Genomic DNA, 19,833 nt, shown 5'->3' with positions numbered 1-19,833 from the left:
CTAATGTTACCTCACTATTCAAAAAAGGTGGTAGAGAGAAAATGGGGAATTACAGACCGGTAAGCCTGACATCGGTCGTGGGGAAAATGCTAGAGTCCATTATAAAGATGTAATAGCAGAGTACTTGGAAAACAGTGACAGGATCGGACAAAGTCAACATGGATTTACAAAAGGTAAATCGTGCTTGACTAATCTACTGGAATTTTTTGAGGATGTAACTGGTAAAATAGATAAGGGAGAACCAGTGGATGTGGTGTATTTGGACTTTCAGAAGACCTTTGATAAGGTCTCAGATAAGAGATTAGCGTGTAAAGTTAAGGCACATGGGATTGGGGGCAAGGTATTGACTTGGATAGAGAACTGGTTGGCAGACAGAAAGCAAAGAGTTGGAATAAACGGGTCTTTTTCTGAGTGGCAGGCAGTGACTAGTGAGGTACCGCAGGGATCGGTCCTTGGACCCCAGCTATTCACAATATATATTAATTATCTAGACAAGGGAACTAGATGTAATATCTCCAAATTTGCAGATGACACAAAGCTGGGTGGGCGTGTGTGCTGTGAGGAGGATGCCGAGAAACTCCAGGATGATTTGGACAGGTTGGGTGATTGGGCAAAAGCATGGCAGATGCAATATAACGTGGATAAATGTGAGGTTATCCACTTTGGTGGCAGAAACAGGAAGGCAGATTATTATCTGAATGGCAATAGATTGGGAGAAGGAGAAGTGCAACGAGACCTGGGTGTCCTTGTGCACCAGTCGCTGAAGGTAAGCATGCAGGTGCAGCAGGCGGTTAAGAAGGCAAATGCTGGCCTTCGTAGCGAGAGGGTTTGAGTGCAGGATGCTGCAGTTGTACAGGGCCTTGGTGAGACCACATCTTGAGTATTGTGTGCAGTTTTGGTCGCCTTATCTGAGGAAGAATGTTCTTGCCATGGAAGGAGTTCAGTGAAGATTCACCAGGCTGATACCTGGGATGGCAGGAATGACATATGAGGAGAGATTGGGACGATTGTGCTTGTACTCGCTGGAGTTTAGAAGAATGAGAGGGGATCTCATTGAAACTTATAAAATTCTGACAGGACTGGACAGACAAGATGCAGGAAGGATGTTCCCGATGGCCGGGGAGTCCAGAACCAGGGGCCACAGTCTAAGGATAAGGGGTAGGCCTTTTAGGACAGAAATGAGGAGGAATTTCTTCACCCAGAGAGTGGTGAACCTGTGGAATTCTCTACCACAGAAGGCAGTAGAAGCCAATTCATTAAATATATTCAAGAAGGAGTTGGATATATTTCTTAAGGCTAAAGGGATACAGGAGTATGGGGAGAAAGCAGGGACCGGGTACTGAAATTGGATGATCAGCCATGATCGCATTGAATGGGGGAGCAGGCTCGAGGGGCCGAATGGCCTACTCCTGCTCCTATCTTCTATGAACCACATGGCACCTCACCTAGTATTGACTTGGTCCTCCCTTGGAGTGATTATAGGAGTTCATGGCCCGGAATTTGCGATGGGTAATAACAGAGAACAAACAGAGTTCGCTGTTATTACCCCTTTGAAACTGACCTCAACTTCAGGATGTAGCGCACGCGCATCCTCACGCGGAAATCCTGAGGTTGCAGCCTGTCATTCCCTGCTCCGACACTTGCTTCACCGCTGACTGCAAATTACGGGCCCATGTGTTTAAGAAACAGAAATCCAATCCAGATAACAAGGGAATTCCATCGTTACATTCTCGGGTCCCGCTAACGTGATTGCAGATATAGGGCAGTGGGAGGCAACTTCTGTAAAAATGCAGGCAATCAGACTGCTTAAGGGAGCAATTGACTCCACTGAACCCGAGCAAATACCTGTGGCAGATCCAAATTTGTAATACTCTGCTTTTTTTATTTTCTGTCTTCACAGTCGAGCTGGCTGCAGGCATGAGTGCAGCTGTCATAGTATTCTTTTTGCTTTCTCTAATTAGAAAGAACGTATTGAATCCACACTGTCATTTTAACAGGGAAGTTGTATTGATGCTATAGATTCTGGGAAAGTTCTACCTTTCCAGTGAAAGAAAGCAAAAGGACATCACAAAGCCAGGATTTACCAGCACAGTGAGGGTAGACAATCCCCTATCCTTGTGGGGAAAGGCAGGAGATCATGATCTCTCACATGAGACCTCCATCAAATGCATGAGAGTTCATCGACTGGCTGAAGTGCATCAAGTCTGCCACATCAGGAAAGGTGTCCTGGTTCTTAAACAACTTGAGCCTTAGATGTGTATTAGCTGATACGCTTATCAATTACTTCATAAAAGGTGATGAGTCGAAGAAGAGATGATGAGTCGAAAGAAGAGATGAATAAGGCTTTTATTAGCTAAGAAGAGACCATGCTTCTTCGTGAGTGACTGAACAAGTCTGAACGAAACCCACACAGTGGTGGGTGGAGTCAGCTGAGGCATGCCTCCATACACAGCGCCACCCAGAGGTGGCAATATACAATACAGTGGTTTACCACATTCACCCCTTGTTTAATGTGAAGTCCGGCGGGGTGAAGGGTACTACAAGTTAAGTCTATCAGGAGGCCTTGTCTGACGTCCTGATCGTCGTGGTGGCGGCGGTGGTGTTGCAGCATCCGACGTCGGGTCTGGTGTCTGGGTGGTTGGCGAAGATTCCTGGGGCTTTGGCATGCCGTCTGCAGGGGTTGGGTTGGGAGGGGTGGTGGGGGATAACAGTGGTAAGGGGGATAACGGTGGTAAGGGGGATAACGGTGGTAATTCAGGGGTACCCGAGGGTGCGAGATCTCGTATGGAGACCGTGTCCTCCCGCCCGTCTGGGTATGTCACCCAGGCATACTGGGGGTTGGCGTGTAGGAGGTGCACCCGCTCGACCAGGGGGTCCGTTTTATGCGTCCTCACGTGCCTCCGCAGTAGGACGGGCCCAGGAGAAGTCAACCATGCCGGTAGCGAGGTTCCCGATGTAGACTTCCGGGGGAAAACGAACATTTTCTCATGAGGGGTCGCATTAGTGGCAGTACAAAGCAGTGACCGAATGGAGTGAAGCGCTGCAGGGAGGACCTCCTGCCAGCGGGAGGTCGGAAGGCCCTTAGATTTTAGTGCTAAGAGGACTGCCTTCCAAACCGTCGCGTTCTCCCTTTCCACCTGGCCGTTCCCCCGGGGGTTGTAACTGGTGGTCCTGCTCGTGGCGATACCTCTTGTTAGCAGGTACTGCCGAAGTTCGTCGCTCATGAACGATGAGCCCCTGTCGCTATGTATATAGCTGGGGAACCCGAACAGAGCGAAGATGTCATTCAGACACTTGATGACCGTGGTACTGGTCATGTCTGGGCAAGGGATGGCAAAGGGGAAACGGGAGTACTCATCAACTATGTTGAGGAAGTACACATTGCGGTCAGCGGAGGGGAGGGGCCCTTTAAAATCGACGCTCAGGCGTTCGAAGGGGCGGGTGGCCTTGATCAGGCTTGCTCTGTCCGGCCTATAGAAGTGCGGTTTGCACTCGGCGCAGATTTGGCAGCTCTTGGTCATGGTCCTGACCTCCTCGATGGAGTAGGGCAGGTTACGGGATTTGATAAAATGGAAAAACCTGGTGACCCCCGGGTGGCAGAGGTCATTGTGGAGGGACTGCAGCCTATCACTCTGCGCGTTGGCGCATGTACCACGTGATAGGGCATCTGGGGGCTCATTGAGTTTCCCTGGCCGATACAAGATATCATAATTGTAGGTGGAGAGTTCGATTCTCCACCTCAAGATCTTGTCGTTCTTGATTTTACCCCTCTGCTTATTATTAAACATAAAAGCTACTGAACGCTGGTCAGTGAGCAGGGTAAATCGTTTCCCGGCCAGGTAATGCCTCCAGTGACGCACCGCTTCTACAATAGCCTGGGCCTCCTTTTCGACGGAGGAGTGTCTCGTCTCGGGGCCCTGGAGGGTCCTTGAGAAAAAGGCCACGGGTCTGCCCGCCTGGTTAAGGGTCGCGGCTAGGGCGAAGTCGGAGGCATCGCTCTCCACTTGGAAGGGGATGGACTCATCCACCGCGTGCATTGCGGCCTTCGCGATATCGTTCTTGATAAGAGTGAAGGCTGCACACGCCTCTGGTGTCAGGGGGAAGGAGGTGGCTTTGATGAGGGGCCTGGCTTTGTCTGCATAGAGGGGCACCCACTGGGCGTAGTAGGAGAAAAACCCCAGGCATCTCTTCAGTGCTTTTTGGCAGTGGGGAAGGGGTAGCTCCATTAGGGGGCGCATTCTGTCGGGGTCGGGCCCGATGACTCCGTTCTCCACCACGCAGCCGAGGATGGCCAGGCGCTTGGTGTGAAACATACATTTTTCCTTATTGTACGTGAGGTTCAGCCGTTGGGCCGTACGGAGGAAATTTGCTAGATTAACGTCGTGGTCCTGCTGGTCGTGGCCGCAGATGGTGACGTTATCCAAATAGGGGAAGGTTGCCCGCAGCGCGTTCTGGTCAACCATTCGGTCCATCTCCCTTTGGAAGACCGAAACCCCGTTGGTGACGCCGAAGGGGACCCTAAGGAAGTGGTAGAGGCGGCCGTTTGCCTCGAAGGCAGTATACTGGCGGTCCTCATGGCGGATGGGCAGCTGGTGGTACGCTGACTTAAGGTCGATGGTGGAGAATACTTTGTATTGCGCAATCTGATTGACCATATCAGATATGCGAGGGAGGGGGTACGCGTCCAGCTGGGTGTACCGGTTTATGGTTTGGCTGTAGTCGATTACCATGCGGCGTTTTGCAGTGGTTTTAACGACTACAACCTGGGCTCGCCAGGGGCTAGTGCTACCTTCGATAATGCCCTCCTTCAAGAGCCGCTCCACCTCAGAGCTGATAAAAGCTCTGTCCCCGGCACTGTACCGCCTGCTTTTGGTAGCGATGGGTTTACAGTCGCGGGTGAGGTTAGCGAACAGGGGAGGGGGGGGGACTTTTAATGTGGAAAGGCTGCAGGTGGTTTGCAGCGGGCGATTTAAAAGTTGTTGGTTGCAGACTGTGAGTGGGGGGAGGGGTCCACCGTATGCTAGTGTGACACTCTTAAGGTGGCACTGAAAATCCAACCCTAGCAGGACGGCAGCGCAAAGACGGGGCAGGACTAGCAGTTTAAATTTTTGATATTCAGTGCCCCCTACTGACAGGGTCACCACACAGTAGCCGCTGATGTCCATTGACTGGGACTTGGACGCCATAGAAATGCGATGGTGCGTTGGCAGAATCGTGAGGGAGTGGCTACGTACCGTGTCGGGGTGGACGAAACTCTCTGTGCTCCCGCTGTCGATCAGGCAACTGGTGGCGCGGCCGTTTACCGCGATATCCATCATGGAGCTGGATAGATGGTGAGGGTGGCCTTGATCCAGCGTCACGGAGGCCAGTATGTGGCTTAGTGAGTCACTATAGTCATCCGCCGAGATGGTGGTCGGTTCCGGTGACGAAATGGCGGTTGAGTGCGTTGGATACGATGGCGGCGGATGCCATGCGGCCGGGGGTACACAAAATGGCGGATAAGATGGCTGCTCCCACGGCCCGCACGCTGCGCTGCTGGCTGGCTTCCCCTTGCAGGCGTTAGCGTAATGGCCTTTCTTCCCGCAGCCCGAGCAGGTAGCTGTCTTAGCTGGGCAGTGCGCTCTGGGATGTTTTAACTGGCCACAGAAATAGCATTTTTGGGCCTGGTTACTGGGCATCGAAGCAGTTCTTACCGGAGGCTGCTGTCTCGGTTGGGTCGCTGCAGCGGTTGGTGCCGGGGGCGGCGGTCCCGTGTCCCACGGTTTCGATTGCCATGTCTCGGCGCCGTTACGGGGGTATGCCTCGAGGTTTCGGTGGGCCTCCTCTAACGAGAGCGCAAGGGCAATGGCCGTCTTCAGGTCGGGTTCCTTGCTTTCTAGCAGTCTCTGCCGGGTGTGGTCTGACTGGAGGCCCCTGACGAAGGCATCACAGGCGAGTCCCTGCGCGTGCTCCACAGCCGTTACCGCTTTACAATCGCAGTCTCTGCAGAGTGCCAGTAGCGCCCGTGCAAATGCCCCTACCGATTCTCCCGGTTGCTGCCTGCGGGATCCCAGGAGGTGTCGGGCGTAAATTGTGTTCACTGGGCGCGTATATTGCCCTTTTAGTAGCTCGAGGGCCGCCACGTACGTATTAGAGTCCCGGATTAGCATATATACTTGATGGCTCACCTGGGCGGTCAAAATTTTCAGTTTGTGATCCTCCTCTGTAACCTGTGAGATTGCGAGGAAGGATTCAAAGCAGCTCAGCCAGTGTTCAAACTTGGCTGATGCACCCACATCTTGAGGGTCGAGGTCCAGGCGTGGTGGTCTGAGGGCTCTCAGCAATGTCTGCTGTATCCGTTGCTGTTGTTGCTCCTCAGGTGTCGCCATTTAACTTTTAGCTAATAAAATTGATACGCTTATCAATTACTTCATAAAAGGTGATGAGTCGAAGAAGAGATGATGAGTCGAAAGAAGAGATGAATAAGGCTTTTATTAGCTAAGAAGAGACCATGCTTCTTCGTGAGTGACTGAACAAGTCTGAACGAAACCCACACAGTGGTGGGTGGAGTCAGCTGAGGCATGCCTCCATACACAGCGCCACCCAGAGGTGGCAATATACAATACAGTGGTTTACCACATTAGCATATATGAGTGCTGGGGTCAATTTTAACTCCCAGCGAGTTCCAGGAGGGAGGGGGTTGGGGCAAGTGCAAAATGCATTTGTGGTCCCAGGTTTCAGGCCAAGGGTATTTTAACTGCCGGGCCTTATCTGTGTGCCGCTGGCCAGCTGCCCGCCCGAATCAAATGGAAAGCAGCAGCTTACCCGGTGAATGGCGGCCACCAGCCAGCATAAAGGAAGGTTCTCCAGAAAGCAGGGAAGTCACAAGAAGGGAGTTTCGGAAGGGTCCAACGGGAGGGAAGGAAATGAATCCGGGGCAGGCGATTCTGCGACTTTCTTTGGAACGTCTGGAGGTGCAGTCCTGCTCCTCCTGGCCCCACAAAGGAAAGATCTTGACTTACCTTGGAAGGTCTCTTCGCCTTCCCGACAGCTGCTGATCTGCCTTAGCCTGATGGGGAAGTGCCTTCCTTGCTCGGGCCCGAGGTAAAATCCAACCCGGGTCCCATTCCTTGATGAGCAATGACAAAAGCTCTGAAGTCTTTCTCGTTTGTTACTGGATGGCATTAAAAAACAAATACTGCTGTTTTCAGACATCTACTGAAATAGCAGAGAGGAATTTCAGGTGGATACGTTATTGTTCACACATTAGTATCCAAAGGTGTCAATATCAAGTTCATGGTTTCGGTTTTGTTGTACTCAAAATGGCAAAATTCAGGTTGCCTCATTATTCATGTATCCTGGATGGAATAATTTTCACAGAGGCGAATCCCACTGTCCTTTGTGCAGCAAACTACCCTGTGCTGTTATACACAATACATAGCAACTTCAGTAAATTATATCATTCCCATATACTTTTTCTAAAAAACATAAAATATTAAACAAAATGCTTTCTTTTTTATATAAAAATTCTGGCACCAGGGAGGCAACACACCATCCTGGAATCATGTCTGTGGCTGCAGAAACGCCTGTCTGTTCTCCTAACTATCGGATCTCCTATCACTATTGCTTTCCCGATCTTCCTCCTCCTCATGGTTGGGCCTAGGACACTGCCCTGAGGAATTCCTGCAGCGAAGTCCTGGGGCTGTCATAATTGACCTTCAACCGCCACAATCATCTTCCTTTGTGTTCGGTATGACTCCAGCCAGTGAAGCGTTTTCCCCCTGATTCCCATTGACTTCAGTTTTACTAGGGCTCCTTGATGCCAAACTCGGTCAAATACTGCCTTGATGTCAAGGGCAGTCACTCTCACCTCAGCTCTGGAATTCAGCTCCTTTGCCCATGTTTGGACCAAGGCTGTAATGAGGTCGGGAGCTGAGTGGTCTTGGCCGAACCCAAACTGGGTATCAGTGAGCAGGTTATTGGTGAGTAAGTACCGCTTGATAGCACTGTCGATGACACCTTCCATCACTGTGCTGATGATTGAGAGTAGACTGATGGGGCGGTAATTGTCTGGGTTGGATTTGTCCTGCATTTTGTGGACAGGACATACTTGGGCAATTTTCCACATTGTCGGATAGATGCTGGTGTTGTAGCTGTACTGGAACAGCTTGGTTAGAGGCGCGGCTAGTTCTGGAGCACAAGCCTTCAGCACGATAGCCGGTATGTTGTTGGGGCCTCTAGCCTTTGCTGTATCCAGTGCGCTCAACCGTTTCTTGATATCACGTGGAGTGAATCGAATTGGCTGAAGAATGGCTTCTGTGATGGTGGGGATCTCGGGAGTAGGCCGATATGGATCATCCACTCGGCACTTCTGGCTGAAGTTGTTTGCAAACGCTTCAGCCTTGTCTTTTGCACTCATGTGCTGGGCTTCACCATCATTGAGGATGGGGATATTCTTGGAGCCTCCTCCTCCCGTTAGTTGTTCAATGGTCCACCACCATTCAGGACTGGATGTGGCAGGACTATAGAGCTTTGATCTGATCCGTTGATTGTGGGATTGCTTAGCCCTGTCAATAGCTTGCTGCTTCTGCTTTTTAGCATGCATGTAGTCCTGTTTTGCAGCTTCCCCAGGTTGGCACCTCATTTTTAGGTACGCCTGGTGCTGCTCCTGGCATGCTCTTCTACACTCGTTGTTGAACCAGGGTTGGCCCCCTGGCTTGGTGGTAATGGTAGAGTGAGGGATATGCCGGGCCATGAGGTTACAGATTGTGGTGGAATACAATTCTGCTGCTGCTGATGGCCCACAGCACCTCGTGGATGCCCAGTTTTGAGCTGCTAGATCTGTTCTGAATCTATCCCATTTAGCACGGTGGTAGTGCCACACAACACGATGGAGGGTGTTCTCGGTGTGAAGACGGGACTTCGTCTCCACAATGACTGTGCGGTGGTCACTGCTGCCATTGCTGTCATGGACAGATGCATCTGCGACAGGTAGATTGGTGAGAACGAGGTCAAGTAGGTTTTTCCCTCATGTTGGTTCTCTCACCACCTGTCGCAGGCCCAGACTGGCAGTTATGTCTTTCAGGACTCGGCCAGCTCGGTCAGTCGTGGTGCTACCGAGCCACTCTTGGTGATGGACATTGAAGTCCCCCACCCAGAGTACATTCTGAGCCCTTGCTACTCTCAGTGCTTCTTCCAAGTGGTGTTCAACATGGGGGAGTACTGATTCATCAGCTGAGGGAGAGCGGTAGGTGCTAATCAGCAGGAGGTTTCCTTTGTCAAGCATGGACAATATTTCTCAAAGCTGAATATTGTTGACCTGCTATATTAAGTTGAACCTAACTAAGGTAATGCTACTATATTTCTGAACTGGGTTGCACTGTATTGCAATATACAATTTAAATGTTTTGTTATTGTAAACCCTAAATCAAGTTATTGTTCTGTAAACAATTCATTAAACAATTCATTTTTAACCTTGACTACATAGAAGTAACATCATAAAATGATTATTATACATTGTACTGTGTTATGTCCTGTTTGTCTTCAATATATTTGTAAAACACCAAGAACTAAATAGGTCCTTTTAACTTAGTTGGTTTATATAGGATGACTCAAAAGCCAAATAGGTATTACAAATACAAACTCTAGTCTCAGCCCGGTTCCTTAGTTGGCACAAGTCCACAGTACAGAACTGTACATACTGTTGCCTTAATTAGCACTATATTGGTAGTCTCGGTATCAGAGGCCATCATGATAGCTAAAGTAGGAAGCAGGGCACACCTCCGGGATCTGGTGGATACGATAATTACGCAGTGGATGGTCTGGACCGAATAACACAACTGCCCTGAAATCACCCATATGCCACCCAAAAGTCTGCCTGCTGGATGAATATTGTGTGCAATGTTAGTCCCAACAGATTTTGTATAACTTTGAATAAATCAGAGAATAGAACTATAATTGAAACTGATTAAGCATAGATTATGTTACTGCTGCACTGAGTGACATCATTATTTTATGGAAGATGTGGCATTTTCTTAAAGCAACAAACAAATGATTGTTGCCATGTTTGTGACTGCTGAGACCATTTTAATTGATATCTGCGCTCCTCTAATTCTGCCCTCTTGAGCATCCCTGATTATAATCGCTCAGCCTTTGGTGGCCGTACCTTCTGTTGCCTAGGCCCTAAGATCTGGAATTCCCTGCCTAAACCACTCCGCCTCACTACCTCTCTTTCCTCCTTTACGACACTCCTTAAAACCTACCTCTTTGACCAAGGTTTTGGTCACCTGCCCTAATTTATCCTTATGTGGATTGGTGTCAAATTTATTGTCTTACAATACTCCTGTGAAGCGCTTTGGGATGTTTTACTGCGTTAAAGGTGCTATATAAAAACAAGTTGTTTTTGTTGTTGTTGATTAATTTAAGTAATTTGTTCATTGGTAATAGGTGAACATTCATCTCCCAATCTTTTCCTTATCAGGAATAAAATCAGTAAAAATGGGGCCACAAAGATCCATGGGGGGTGACCCACTGGGAACCTCTGCCATTTACCTGCAATTTGGCAGGAAAGGGAACTGGGGAATGCCGACATATCTAGTCTGAAGGTTGAGCCAGGAACTGCACAAACCTGCAGGACGGACCTGGAGGCTGAAGACGGGTGTCAAAGCTTCCTGGAAGTGAAATCGAGATGGTCAGCCAACCTCAAAATGACTGGGGGCTCATGAATCCACCTTCCCGATCCCTTACTAGCTCTGCCACTGATTGACTCCGCCAGATTATATGGAGTCGGGAAGGTTCCTTCTTTCACATATTCTGCACCATTAGGGACACATGTTGTGTGACCACCAGCTGGGGAAGTCCACAAAATTCATTGCTGGCTGTCAGGCCCATCGGCTGCCAGGCCCCTTGTAAGCGGCCAATCCTCCACCACCACATATGTGCCCAACAGTGAAAGTTAAAATCAACCCCAACACTTAAAAAAAAGTAATTAATTGAATGTAAATCATTTTGGGATGTCCTGAGAGAAGTGATAAGCTGCTACGTAAATGATCCTTCCTTCTTTCCTATCTTCTGTAATTCTTACTTCTTTCTTTCCTCATTCTCTCTTTCCTCCTTCCCTCTTTCCTCCTTCCTTCCTTTCTGAGGTGCGTTGAAATATGCATTGCAGCTTTTAAGTGGATTCATACTTAAAGACCTATGAGAGGTGTCTATTATTTAGAAACTTTGTGATGAATGTGCTTTTTGTTGTTTGATTTATAGCACTGAAAATTCAAGGTCTACATGAAGTGGTTATATGTTTGATTTATGCAGGCATACTCACCAAGGCACACAAAAAGATTAGTGGTTCTATGGAATCTGTTTGTGCCTTTGGCAAAAGCTAATATCAGAACAGGCATGGCTTTTGAACAATGGCAAAATTTACTGATCTGTCTGCCAATAAGCCCAGCCGAGAGATTGTAGTATTGGAGGTGAATAAGCAATTCATGTTCCTTCAAAACACTCATGTTGGAAGCAGAAAAAGACACAGATGTTGAAGTCCATGAAGTATTTTTTGGAGCAGCGCTTAATTTCTAGCCAGTTAAAGATTATACAAGTTTTACATTCAAATTCCATCTAAGTGCAGTTGAAAAACCTGGTTCTTATTGAATTGAGTAGATGTTGCCATTTCTCCAAGCATCCGAATTGTCTCCATGGCTATTGCTCAATGTTTGGAAACATACTTCCACTTTATTAATGTGCAGTTCTGACTTCATCTTTATAATATAATATAAAATCAATTTTAAGGGTTTGCAGGTTTTTAATTAAAATATTTATTTATTTTTCCTTTCCACAGATCCAGTGCATGGACCTCAGAGTGTAGAAGTTGTGGATGTCCGATCACGACAGTTGACTATTCATTGGGAACCATTTGGTTATGCAGTCACTCGTTGCCATAGCTACAACTTGACTGTTCAATATCAGTACGTGCTTGGTCACCGGGAGTACACAGCAGAAGAACTGATGCAGACATCATCCCACTATACATTGCGGGGACTACATCCATACACTACAGTGAAACTCCGGCTTGTATTGGTTAATCCAGAAGGAAGGAAAGATAGTGACGAGATAGTTATACAAACTGAAGAAGATGGTAAGTGAATGACGTATGAGAAGAGATTGGGTCGATTGGGCTTGTACTCACTGGAGTTTAGAAGATTGAGAGGGGACCTCATCGAAACCTATAAAATTCTGTCAGGCCTGGACAGACTAGATGCAGGAAGGATGTTCCTGATGGCCGGGGAGTCCAGAACTAGGGGTCATAGTCTAAGGATAAGGGGTAAGCCATTTAGGACTGAGATGAGGAGGAATTTCTTCACCCAGAGAGTGGTGAACCTGTGGAATTCTCTACCACAGAAGGCAGTGGAGGCCAATTCATTAAATATATTCAAGAAGGAGTTGGATATATTTCTTAAGGCTAAAGGGATCAAGGGATATGGGGAGAAAGCAGGAACAGGGTACTGAATTTGGATGATCAGCCATGATCTCATGATCTGAATGGCGGAGCAGGCTCGAGGGGCCGAATGGCCTACTCCTGCTCCTATCTTCTATGTTTCTAAGTGTGTAAATTACTTTTCCTGTTACACCACCCTAGTGCAGACATCTTAGAGATATTGAGGTAAAAATTCATGGCTCTTCCAGCACGCACCCTATGTAACTCAGGTGGTAGTTCAGGGAAGAGCTGAAATTTAGGCCGGGACCTGGATACACCAGTTCTCAGCCTTCTCTGGTAGTTTTCAGTGGGGCTTGTTTGTGGCAGAGGCTCCACCCACCCTCAAAAAAGATGTACTCCTAGTCCAGGAGCTTCCTCATCCTCAGTCTGTTGGGAGAGAATTCATAGCCTGGACCCCAAAGAGAGGGAAAATTGGAAGAAAAAATGTTGACTCCGTTATAAAGGACTGGATAGTGTGTCTAAATAATAGAAGCACAGACACTCATTTGCCAGTCCTTTATAAGGGAGTCAAAACATTTGATCAATAAAGACACAGCATTACAAGAGAGTTCATATTTTAAGCTTGTGTATATTTCTACACAGCTAGTTACCTGTATAAGTGTTATCTCACATTAATTTACCATGTCCCCCCTTTAATGAATCGATGTGTGCTGCACAAAAGAGACACAGACAAAGCCTCTCACAGTGTCACATCCTTCATGCCCTTTGCAACCAAAATTCACAACATCTTTTTCCCAGGCACTCAGAATCTCTAAATAGGTTCAGTCTAAAATTGTATTGCCCGCCCAAATGGAAAAAAGTTATGTTGTGTAAAGAATGGTCTTGCTGGGAAATAATACCTAATACTGTGCCATTATTTTTGTTCCCTAACAACTTTTCCAAATCATACAGTATGAAGATAGAGAATCTTGCCTGGTGCTTGAATGTAGCTTGATTTACTATTGGAATAGGTTTGGTTGTGATTTTATCAACTCGGAAAACTATTGAAGGTCAAACCTTGGGGCAGGAGCAGACCATGTGGTCCATCAAGCCTACTGTGCCAATTTGTTAGTCATGGCAGTTTGTCTTTTTAAATCCATTTCCCAACTTTTTCTCCATACCCCTCAATTTCTTTGCTTTTGAGATAAATATCTATCTTCCCTTTGAACATCTCAACTGATTCTTAGTTGTTTTTTCTCCGAGCTCCAACTACTTTTTGGAGGTAAAAGTAAGTTTGTTTTTCATTGGCTGAAAACTAGCTCCAAAGACCAGTTTTCAATCAATCGAAACACCAGACTTAAAACCTAAAATGGCCATATCATGGATATAATCAGATCAGTGTTTGATATGTTTTTCATGCACCAAATGAAAAGATAGTTGCTGAATGAGCTGGCATTGCCTGGAGTCCAAGCTCCCTGAACTAAGGAACTTATTTGTGAGGTGTAACTCTTGTCGCTATAAAATAGTTAATTTTTCACATCGAGAAATATAAAAATCATTAATTATATTTTTGTTTGCTTAAATATTATTCTCACTTTCTCTGCTTCAAATCCCAGACTTGTCCCTCATGTCCCTGCTCTTGATTCCTTATGCATTGTTGCACCTTTGGTTAAGACAATGCAGGGTTAATCTCAGCAATATTCATAACCGCTGTATTAAGAGTATTCCCACGGATTTCCTCTGTGTGCTATTTTAATGCATTTATTAATCCATCAAATGTAAATAGAGAATGAGCACAATAAAATCATACATTTATATGAAATTCTTCTGTATACCAGCACAACTATCACTGAGAGTAACTTTAATCCTTAAATGTTAGAATATTGATGAGAGGAAAATTATTCAAATAATATTGGAACTGAGCTTTGTCACATATTATGTCAATGGAAAGCACACAGTAGGAGAGTTAAATTGCTATCCTACTTGTCATGAAGATAGAGCTGTCCTTGTTACCATGTGCAGTGACATTTTAGATATATATTAATATATATGCACATATACATACAAATATCCATTAATATGTCTCTGACATTCAGTTGAGCCTAGGTGTGGGGGGGAGAATTGCTCTGGTTGTTAAGTGTCGCAACATTGTAAATCTGTTGCTGGAGATTTTCTCTCATGAATATTTCTCATGAAATTGCAAACATTTTTGAACACATTTCCAATTTTGTGGGAAATCTTCACAATCTACATAAATACATTTACAATGTCATTGCACATTGTAATGAAGACAGCTCTGTCTTCATGACGAGTAAAGAAGAAAGCACGAGCAAGATAAATTGTATTTCTGTTTAAATAGAAACCAATAAAACGTCAGCATTTCATACTAACATTTATCTTGAGAAAAATACAAAAAAAATTACCCTGATAATTTTGTTTAGTATAAAATAATTTGCTTCCGAAAAAAATTACTTCATAACCCTCATCCTGGCACGCAAGCAGTGAAGTTTGCAATGCACATTTGTAATTGACTGATTAGAGGTTGAAGCCTGGAGAGTTCATCGTTCAGAAAAGGGCCTGGAACCAGTAGCAGCAACAGGGAAAACAAAGATGGAGCTTCTGTTTATTAAATTCTGGTGACTGTAAATCATTGATTTCCAAATGCCGCATTTGTGGGTTCTTGCCAGGCAGTCAGCTTACACAGAGCTCATCTCTCAGCTGGTTAGAATTTATATGGCTAGAAAGAAGAGCCTCAACTCGAAACATTTAACTCAATGCAAGGTAAATTTAAAGAACGATCAGGAGGTCCAGGAGGTCCCTTAAGCCCTTTTAAACCCGTTTTCACACTGCACGAGAGTTATACTCCATGCTGTGTTAAAGCTAAGCAACGTGAGACTACCTGCTCCAGGCCACCTCACACTGCTTCTCTCTGGACTCTGGAAATCATTTTGTAGCAATGTTAAAGTTGCAGTACATAGCTACCCTCAATTAGACTATCAAAATAGGGAAATGGGGCCTAGATTTTGTTACGTCCGTGTAATAATAAGAAAAGGACTGCAGAGAACGGTACAACAGGTGTTTACTCAACGTGGTTCAAACTGCAACTGAAACAACAGATTACTACTCAGCGTTATATACAGGTGTGGTCGCTGCCGGTACTACAGTATACATGAGCTGTAGGAAGTAGTTTCCCCCTTAAAGGTACATACATTACAATTCCTCCCCTTTTAGATTAACAGTACCATAACACTCATTTAACAATTAAATATCAAACTAATTACAATTAACACTTTTAACATGCAACATTAGCTGAAAATAGTCTATTTATAAATTCATTCTTTGGGGAGGCTTCCTGATCCTTTCTGGATAGTGCCTTTCCCGAGTGTCTTGCTCTTGGTGCGGAGGCGATTCTGGCCCCCTGTCGTCGGTTGGTTCATCAGCTTCCGATGCTACTGTTTCTGGGGTAGATGCTACCTGTACATCGGGTTCATCACCAGGTACGTATGGGCGAGGCATGGGGTTGACTTGTTCCTGTGACTCTAGGATCTGGTCAGCATGGTGTCTCACGATGCTCTCCCCAACGTCCACTGTGTACATTAGTGGGCCCTGCCGTGTGCATATCGTTCCTGGCTGCCATTTTTCTGTTCGGTAGTCGCGGGCCAAGACTGGTTGCCCTACATTGAAGCTCCTTGTTGGCTTCTCATGGATGTGCTGGAATTGCTTACTCTCAACATCTCTTCGTACGTTTGGTCTGAGCAAATCCAGGCGAGATCTTAACCTTCGGTTAAAGAACATCATGGCTGGGGCCTGGTTGGTGACTGCATGTGTCGCATTCCAGTAGGCGAACAGGAAATTGTCCACCTTGTGCTGCAGCGGAATGTTGTCATTGTACATAGCCTTTATTGCCTTCTTAAAGGTTTGTACGAACCTCTCAGCCAATCCATTTGTGGCTGGATGATACGGGGGCGGATGTGTAATGCCTTACCCCATTCTTTTTCAAGAACCTCCGGAACTCTTCGGACACAAACTGTGGTCCGTTGTCGGAGCAAATCTGTTCTGGCAAGCCATTCCTGGCAAAAATGGTCCGTACGACTGCAATAGTTTTCTCCGTGGTGGTGGAGGACATTTTGATGACCTCAGGCCATTTCGAGTGCGCATCCACGGCTATTAAAAACATTGAGTCCATGAATGGACCAGCAAAATCAATATGCACCCGTTGCCATGGAGATGATGGCCACTCCCATGGGTGTAGAGGGGCCTGTGGTGGTGCATTTTGGACTTTCTGGCATCTTGAGCAGCTCTTGGTGAGGTCCTCGATTTGTTTATCGATTCCCAGCCACCACACATAAGCCCTGGCTAGGCTTTTCATTTTTACCCCTCCCAGATGACCCTCATGAAGCTCATTGAGCACTCTATCCCTTAACTTGGGTGGAATTACCACTCGGGATCCACACATCAAGGTCCCCCGGCACACTGACAGCTGTTCTCTCCTTGTCAAGAATGCTGGCAACAGTGAGTCGCCATGTGCTGGCCATCCCTTCACCGTCAAATCATATACCCGAGACAGTGTCGGGTCATTTCGGGTTTCCTTTTCGATACAAGCGTTAGTTACCGGTAGGTATTCAACTATAGTCGAATGGAATATTTTGACGGGATCCACTGCTGGTGCTTCCTCCGCAGTAGGCAGTGGCAGGCGTGATAGCCCATCAGCATTTCCATGTTGTTTCGTGCCCTTATATTCAATCTCATAGTGGTGCGCCCCTAGAAAAAGTGACCATCTTTGTAGTCGTTGCGCAGTCATCACCGGAACGCCCTTCTTCGGATTAAAAATGGAGACAAGAGGCTGGTGATCAGTCGCCAAGGTGAATTTCTGCCCGTGCAGATGGTGATTGAACTTTTTCACTCCCCACACTAGGCTGAGTGCCACCCTGTCAACCTGGGCGTAGTTACGCTCGGCTGAGGTTAGTGATCGTGACGCAAAGACTATTGGCCTCTCTGAGCCGTCCGAGAATTTGTGCGACAGCACCGCTCCAATGCCGTAGGGTGACGCATCACATGCCAACCGAATTGGTAATGCTGGGTTGTAATAGGCCAATACCTCTTTCGATGTGATTAGTGTTTTGCTCTTCTGGAAAGCTCGTCTACATTCGTCATTCCACTTCCATGGCACCCCAGTTTGCAGTAGGGTGTTCAGTGGGTGTAGTATTGTAGACAAATTTGGCAAGAACTTATGGTAGTAGTTTACCAGCCCGAGAAACGACCTCAGTTGTGACACATTTTCCGGTGCTGGAGCCTTGACTACTGCCTCAATCTTCTGTGGGGACTTATGTAAACCCTCTTTATCGATAATGTGGCCACAATACGAGATCTGTTTTCTAAAAAACTCGCATTTGGGGCGGTTAGCTCAGAGCCCATATTCCTGCAATCTATTGAGCACCTGCTCCGGGTTGGCAAGGTGATCACTCTCATTTTCGCCAGTGACCAGGATGTCATCCAAATAACACTGGGTCCCTGGGACCCCTTGCAGGACTTGTTCCATTGCCCTCTGCCAAATAGCCAGAGCTGATGCTACCCCGAATACCAGCCGGTTGTATTGGTAGAGACCTTTATGGGTGTTGATTGTGAGGTATTTTTTTGATACTTCTTCTATCTCCATTTGCAGATACGCCTGGGCCAGATCAATCTTAGTGAAGCGTTTCCTCCAGATAGCGAGGCGAAAATATCTTCAATCCGCGGAAGTGGATATTGTACGGTGTGAAGGACCGGGTTCACTGTTACCTTAAAGTCCCTACAGATGCAAACCTTCTTTGGTTCCCCAGGCGTGCTGCTCAACGACTTTTTCATCACAGGGACGATGGGTGTAGCCCACTCGCTCCAGTCTACCTTGGACAGTACACCTGAACGTTCCAGACTCTCCAGCTCTGCTTCGGCGGCTGGGCGGATCGCATAAGGTACCGGTCTGGCCTTAAAAAATTTTGGGCTTGCGTTTTCTTCAATTTTAATCGTCGCTGTCATGCCTTTTAGTGTTCCGAGTCCTTGCTGGAACACTTCTTTCGCGTCAGTTAGGATCTTTGACAGTCGCCCAGGTGTGACGTCGTCATCCTTTTTGTCAGCCACAGTCAGTGCCTGTATGGAATGCCAATCCAGTTGTATTTTCCGGATCCATTCATGTCCCAGTAATGGTGGTCCTCCATCTTGCAGTACATACAGGTCTAGTTTTGGTGTTTCCTTACTGTTATATATAACGGTCACCCTTATTTTTCCTTTGAGGTAGACTTTTTGCCCCGTGTACGTCTTCAAAATAATTTTTGTGTCTCTCAAGGGTATGTGTGAGAATAGCCGCTCGTAGTCCCGTCGGTTTATGACTGTTAGAGCTCATCCTGTGTCCAATTCCATCTTTACCTGGATTCCTGCTATCTTGAGAGTGACCCAAATGGTTCGGTGATCCTCCATTGTGATCACATTATGTAGTTTCAGAAAACTCAGTTCCCTGCTTTCGGAGTCATTATCACTCTTTTGTTCGTCTGAACTATTCTCCGTTATCTTATGTACCTTCTTGTACTTCCATTTGGTTGGTTTCTTATTGCTGGTTTTCTTTCCCGACCTGCAGACTCGTGCTATGTGTCCTACTTTTCCACACTGTTATGTTCATTAATAACTAGACATTCTTATTATGAACACAGCTAGCTTTTGCTAGTTACTTTATTGAGCACATGTGGACTTGTACAGTATCTGTAGATGCTTCCATCTTGACTGCTGCCTTGTGGGTAGCTTAATGCCTCATGGGTAATGTAGTCTTAATATATATACAGCTGGGTAGTGTAGTCTTATACATACAGCTATATGGCTCCACCTAGTGTCCACTATAGAATGACATGTTATTGATCGTTACATCCCCCTTTGAGGTTTAACAAAATCTATATCAATCAACTTTCAAGAAAACAATAAAGATAATATCAGTAACACTTTTGTTAGTGCTCTATAAAAATAAACATTTTCAAAACAGTCAACACATTTTCAAAGCTTTACATTGTACTCAAAGATTAAGTCTATCAGGCTCTTTTACTTCACGTGTGGATCTTCTCAACACGGGTAAGTCTGATGTGTCTTCATGAGATTGTTCTGGCGGTGAATGACAAGATGCAGTTGCGGCATTGTCATCAATCTGCTCTTGTATAGATCGAGGTCTCCTTGCGATCTTTGCTTGGAGAGGGTTTCAGTGTTTCCTTCACTCTTCATGCCATAGCTCTCAATGTAGTCAATGCACTCTCGAAAAACTGCTGGCAGCTGGATCCCATCATACAGCATAGTCCTCTCAGCAGCCTCGGCTAATGGAACACCAAAGATTGGCCTGAGGGAAGAAGGAGTATCCACCGGAACTGCTTCCTGCTCTGGTGCAGGCTTCTTCTTTTTCTTTTTCTCTTTCCACTGCTTAACAACATCTG

At 46.4% G+C, this 19,833-nt stretch overlaps 1 protein-coding gene across 8 annotated transcripts in view; it reads left to right on the top strand.

The window, feature by feature from the left end:
- ptprt (protein tyrosine phosphatase receptor type T) overlaps positions 1 to 19,833 on the top strand; it is a 1,756,894-nt gene that overhangs the window by 1,134,421 nt on the left and 602,640 nt on the right. For all 8 annotated transcript variants that reach the window (XM_086005548.1, XM_086005547.1, XM_086005549.1 and 5 more), the window contains exon 8: positions 11,813 to 12,109. In XM_086005548.1, the coding sequence (XP_085861674.1) occupies positions 11,813 to 12,109 (297 nt within the window). The remainder of the gene's footprint in view (positions 1 to 11,812; positions 12,110 to 19,833) is intronic.

This window comes from Somniosus microcephalus, chromosome 13, assembly GCF_052327205.1.
Source record: "Somniosus microcephalus isolate GS21.2 chromosome 13, FLI_Smic_1.0, whole genome shotgun sequence".
Lineage (NCBI taxonomy): Eukaryota > Metazoa > Chordata > Chondrichthyes > Squaliformes > Somniosidae > Somniosus > Somniosus microcephalus.
This window is presented reverse-complemented; position numbering and strand designations above follow the sequence as displayed.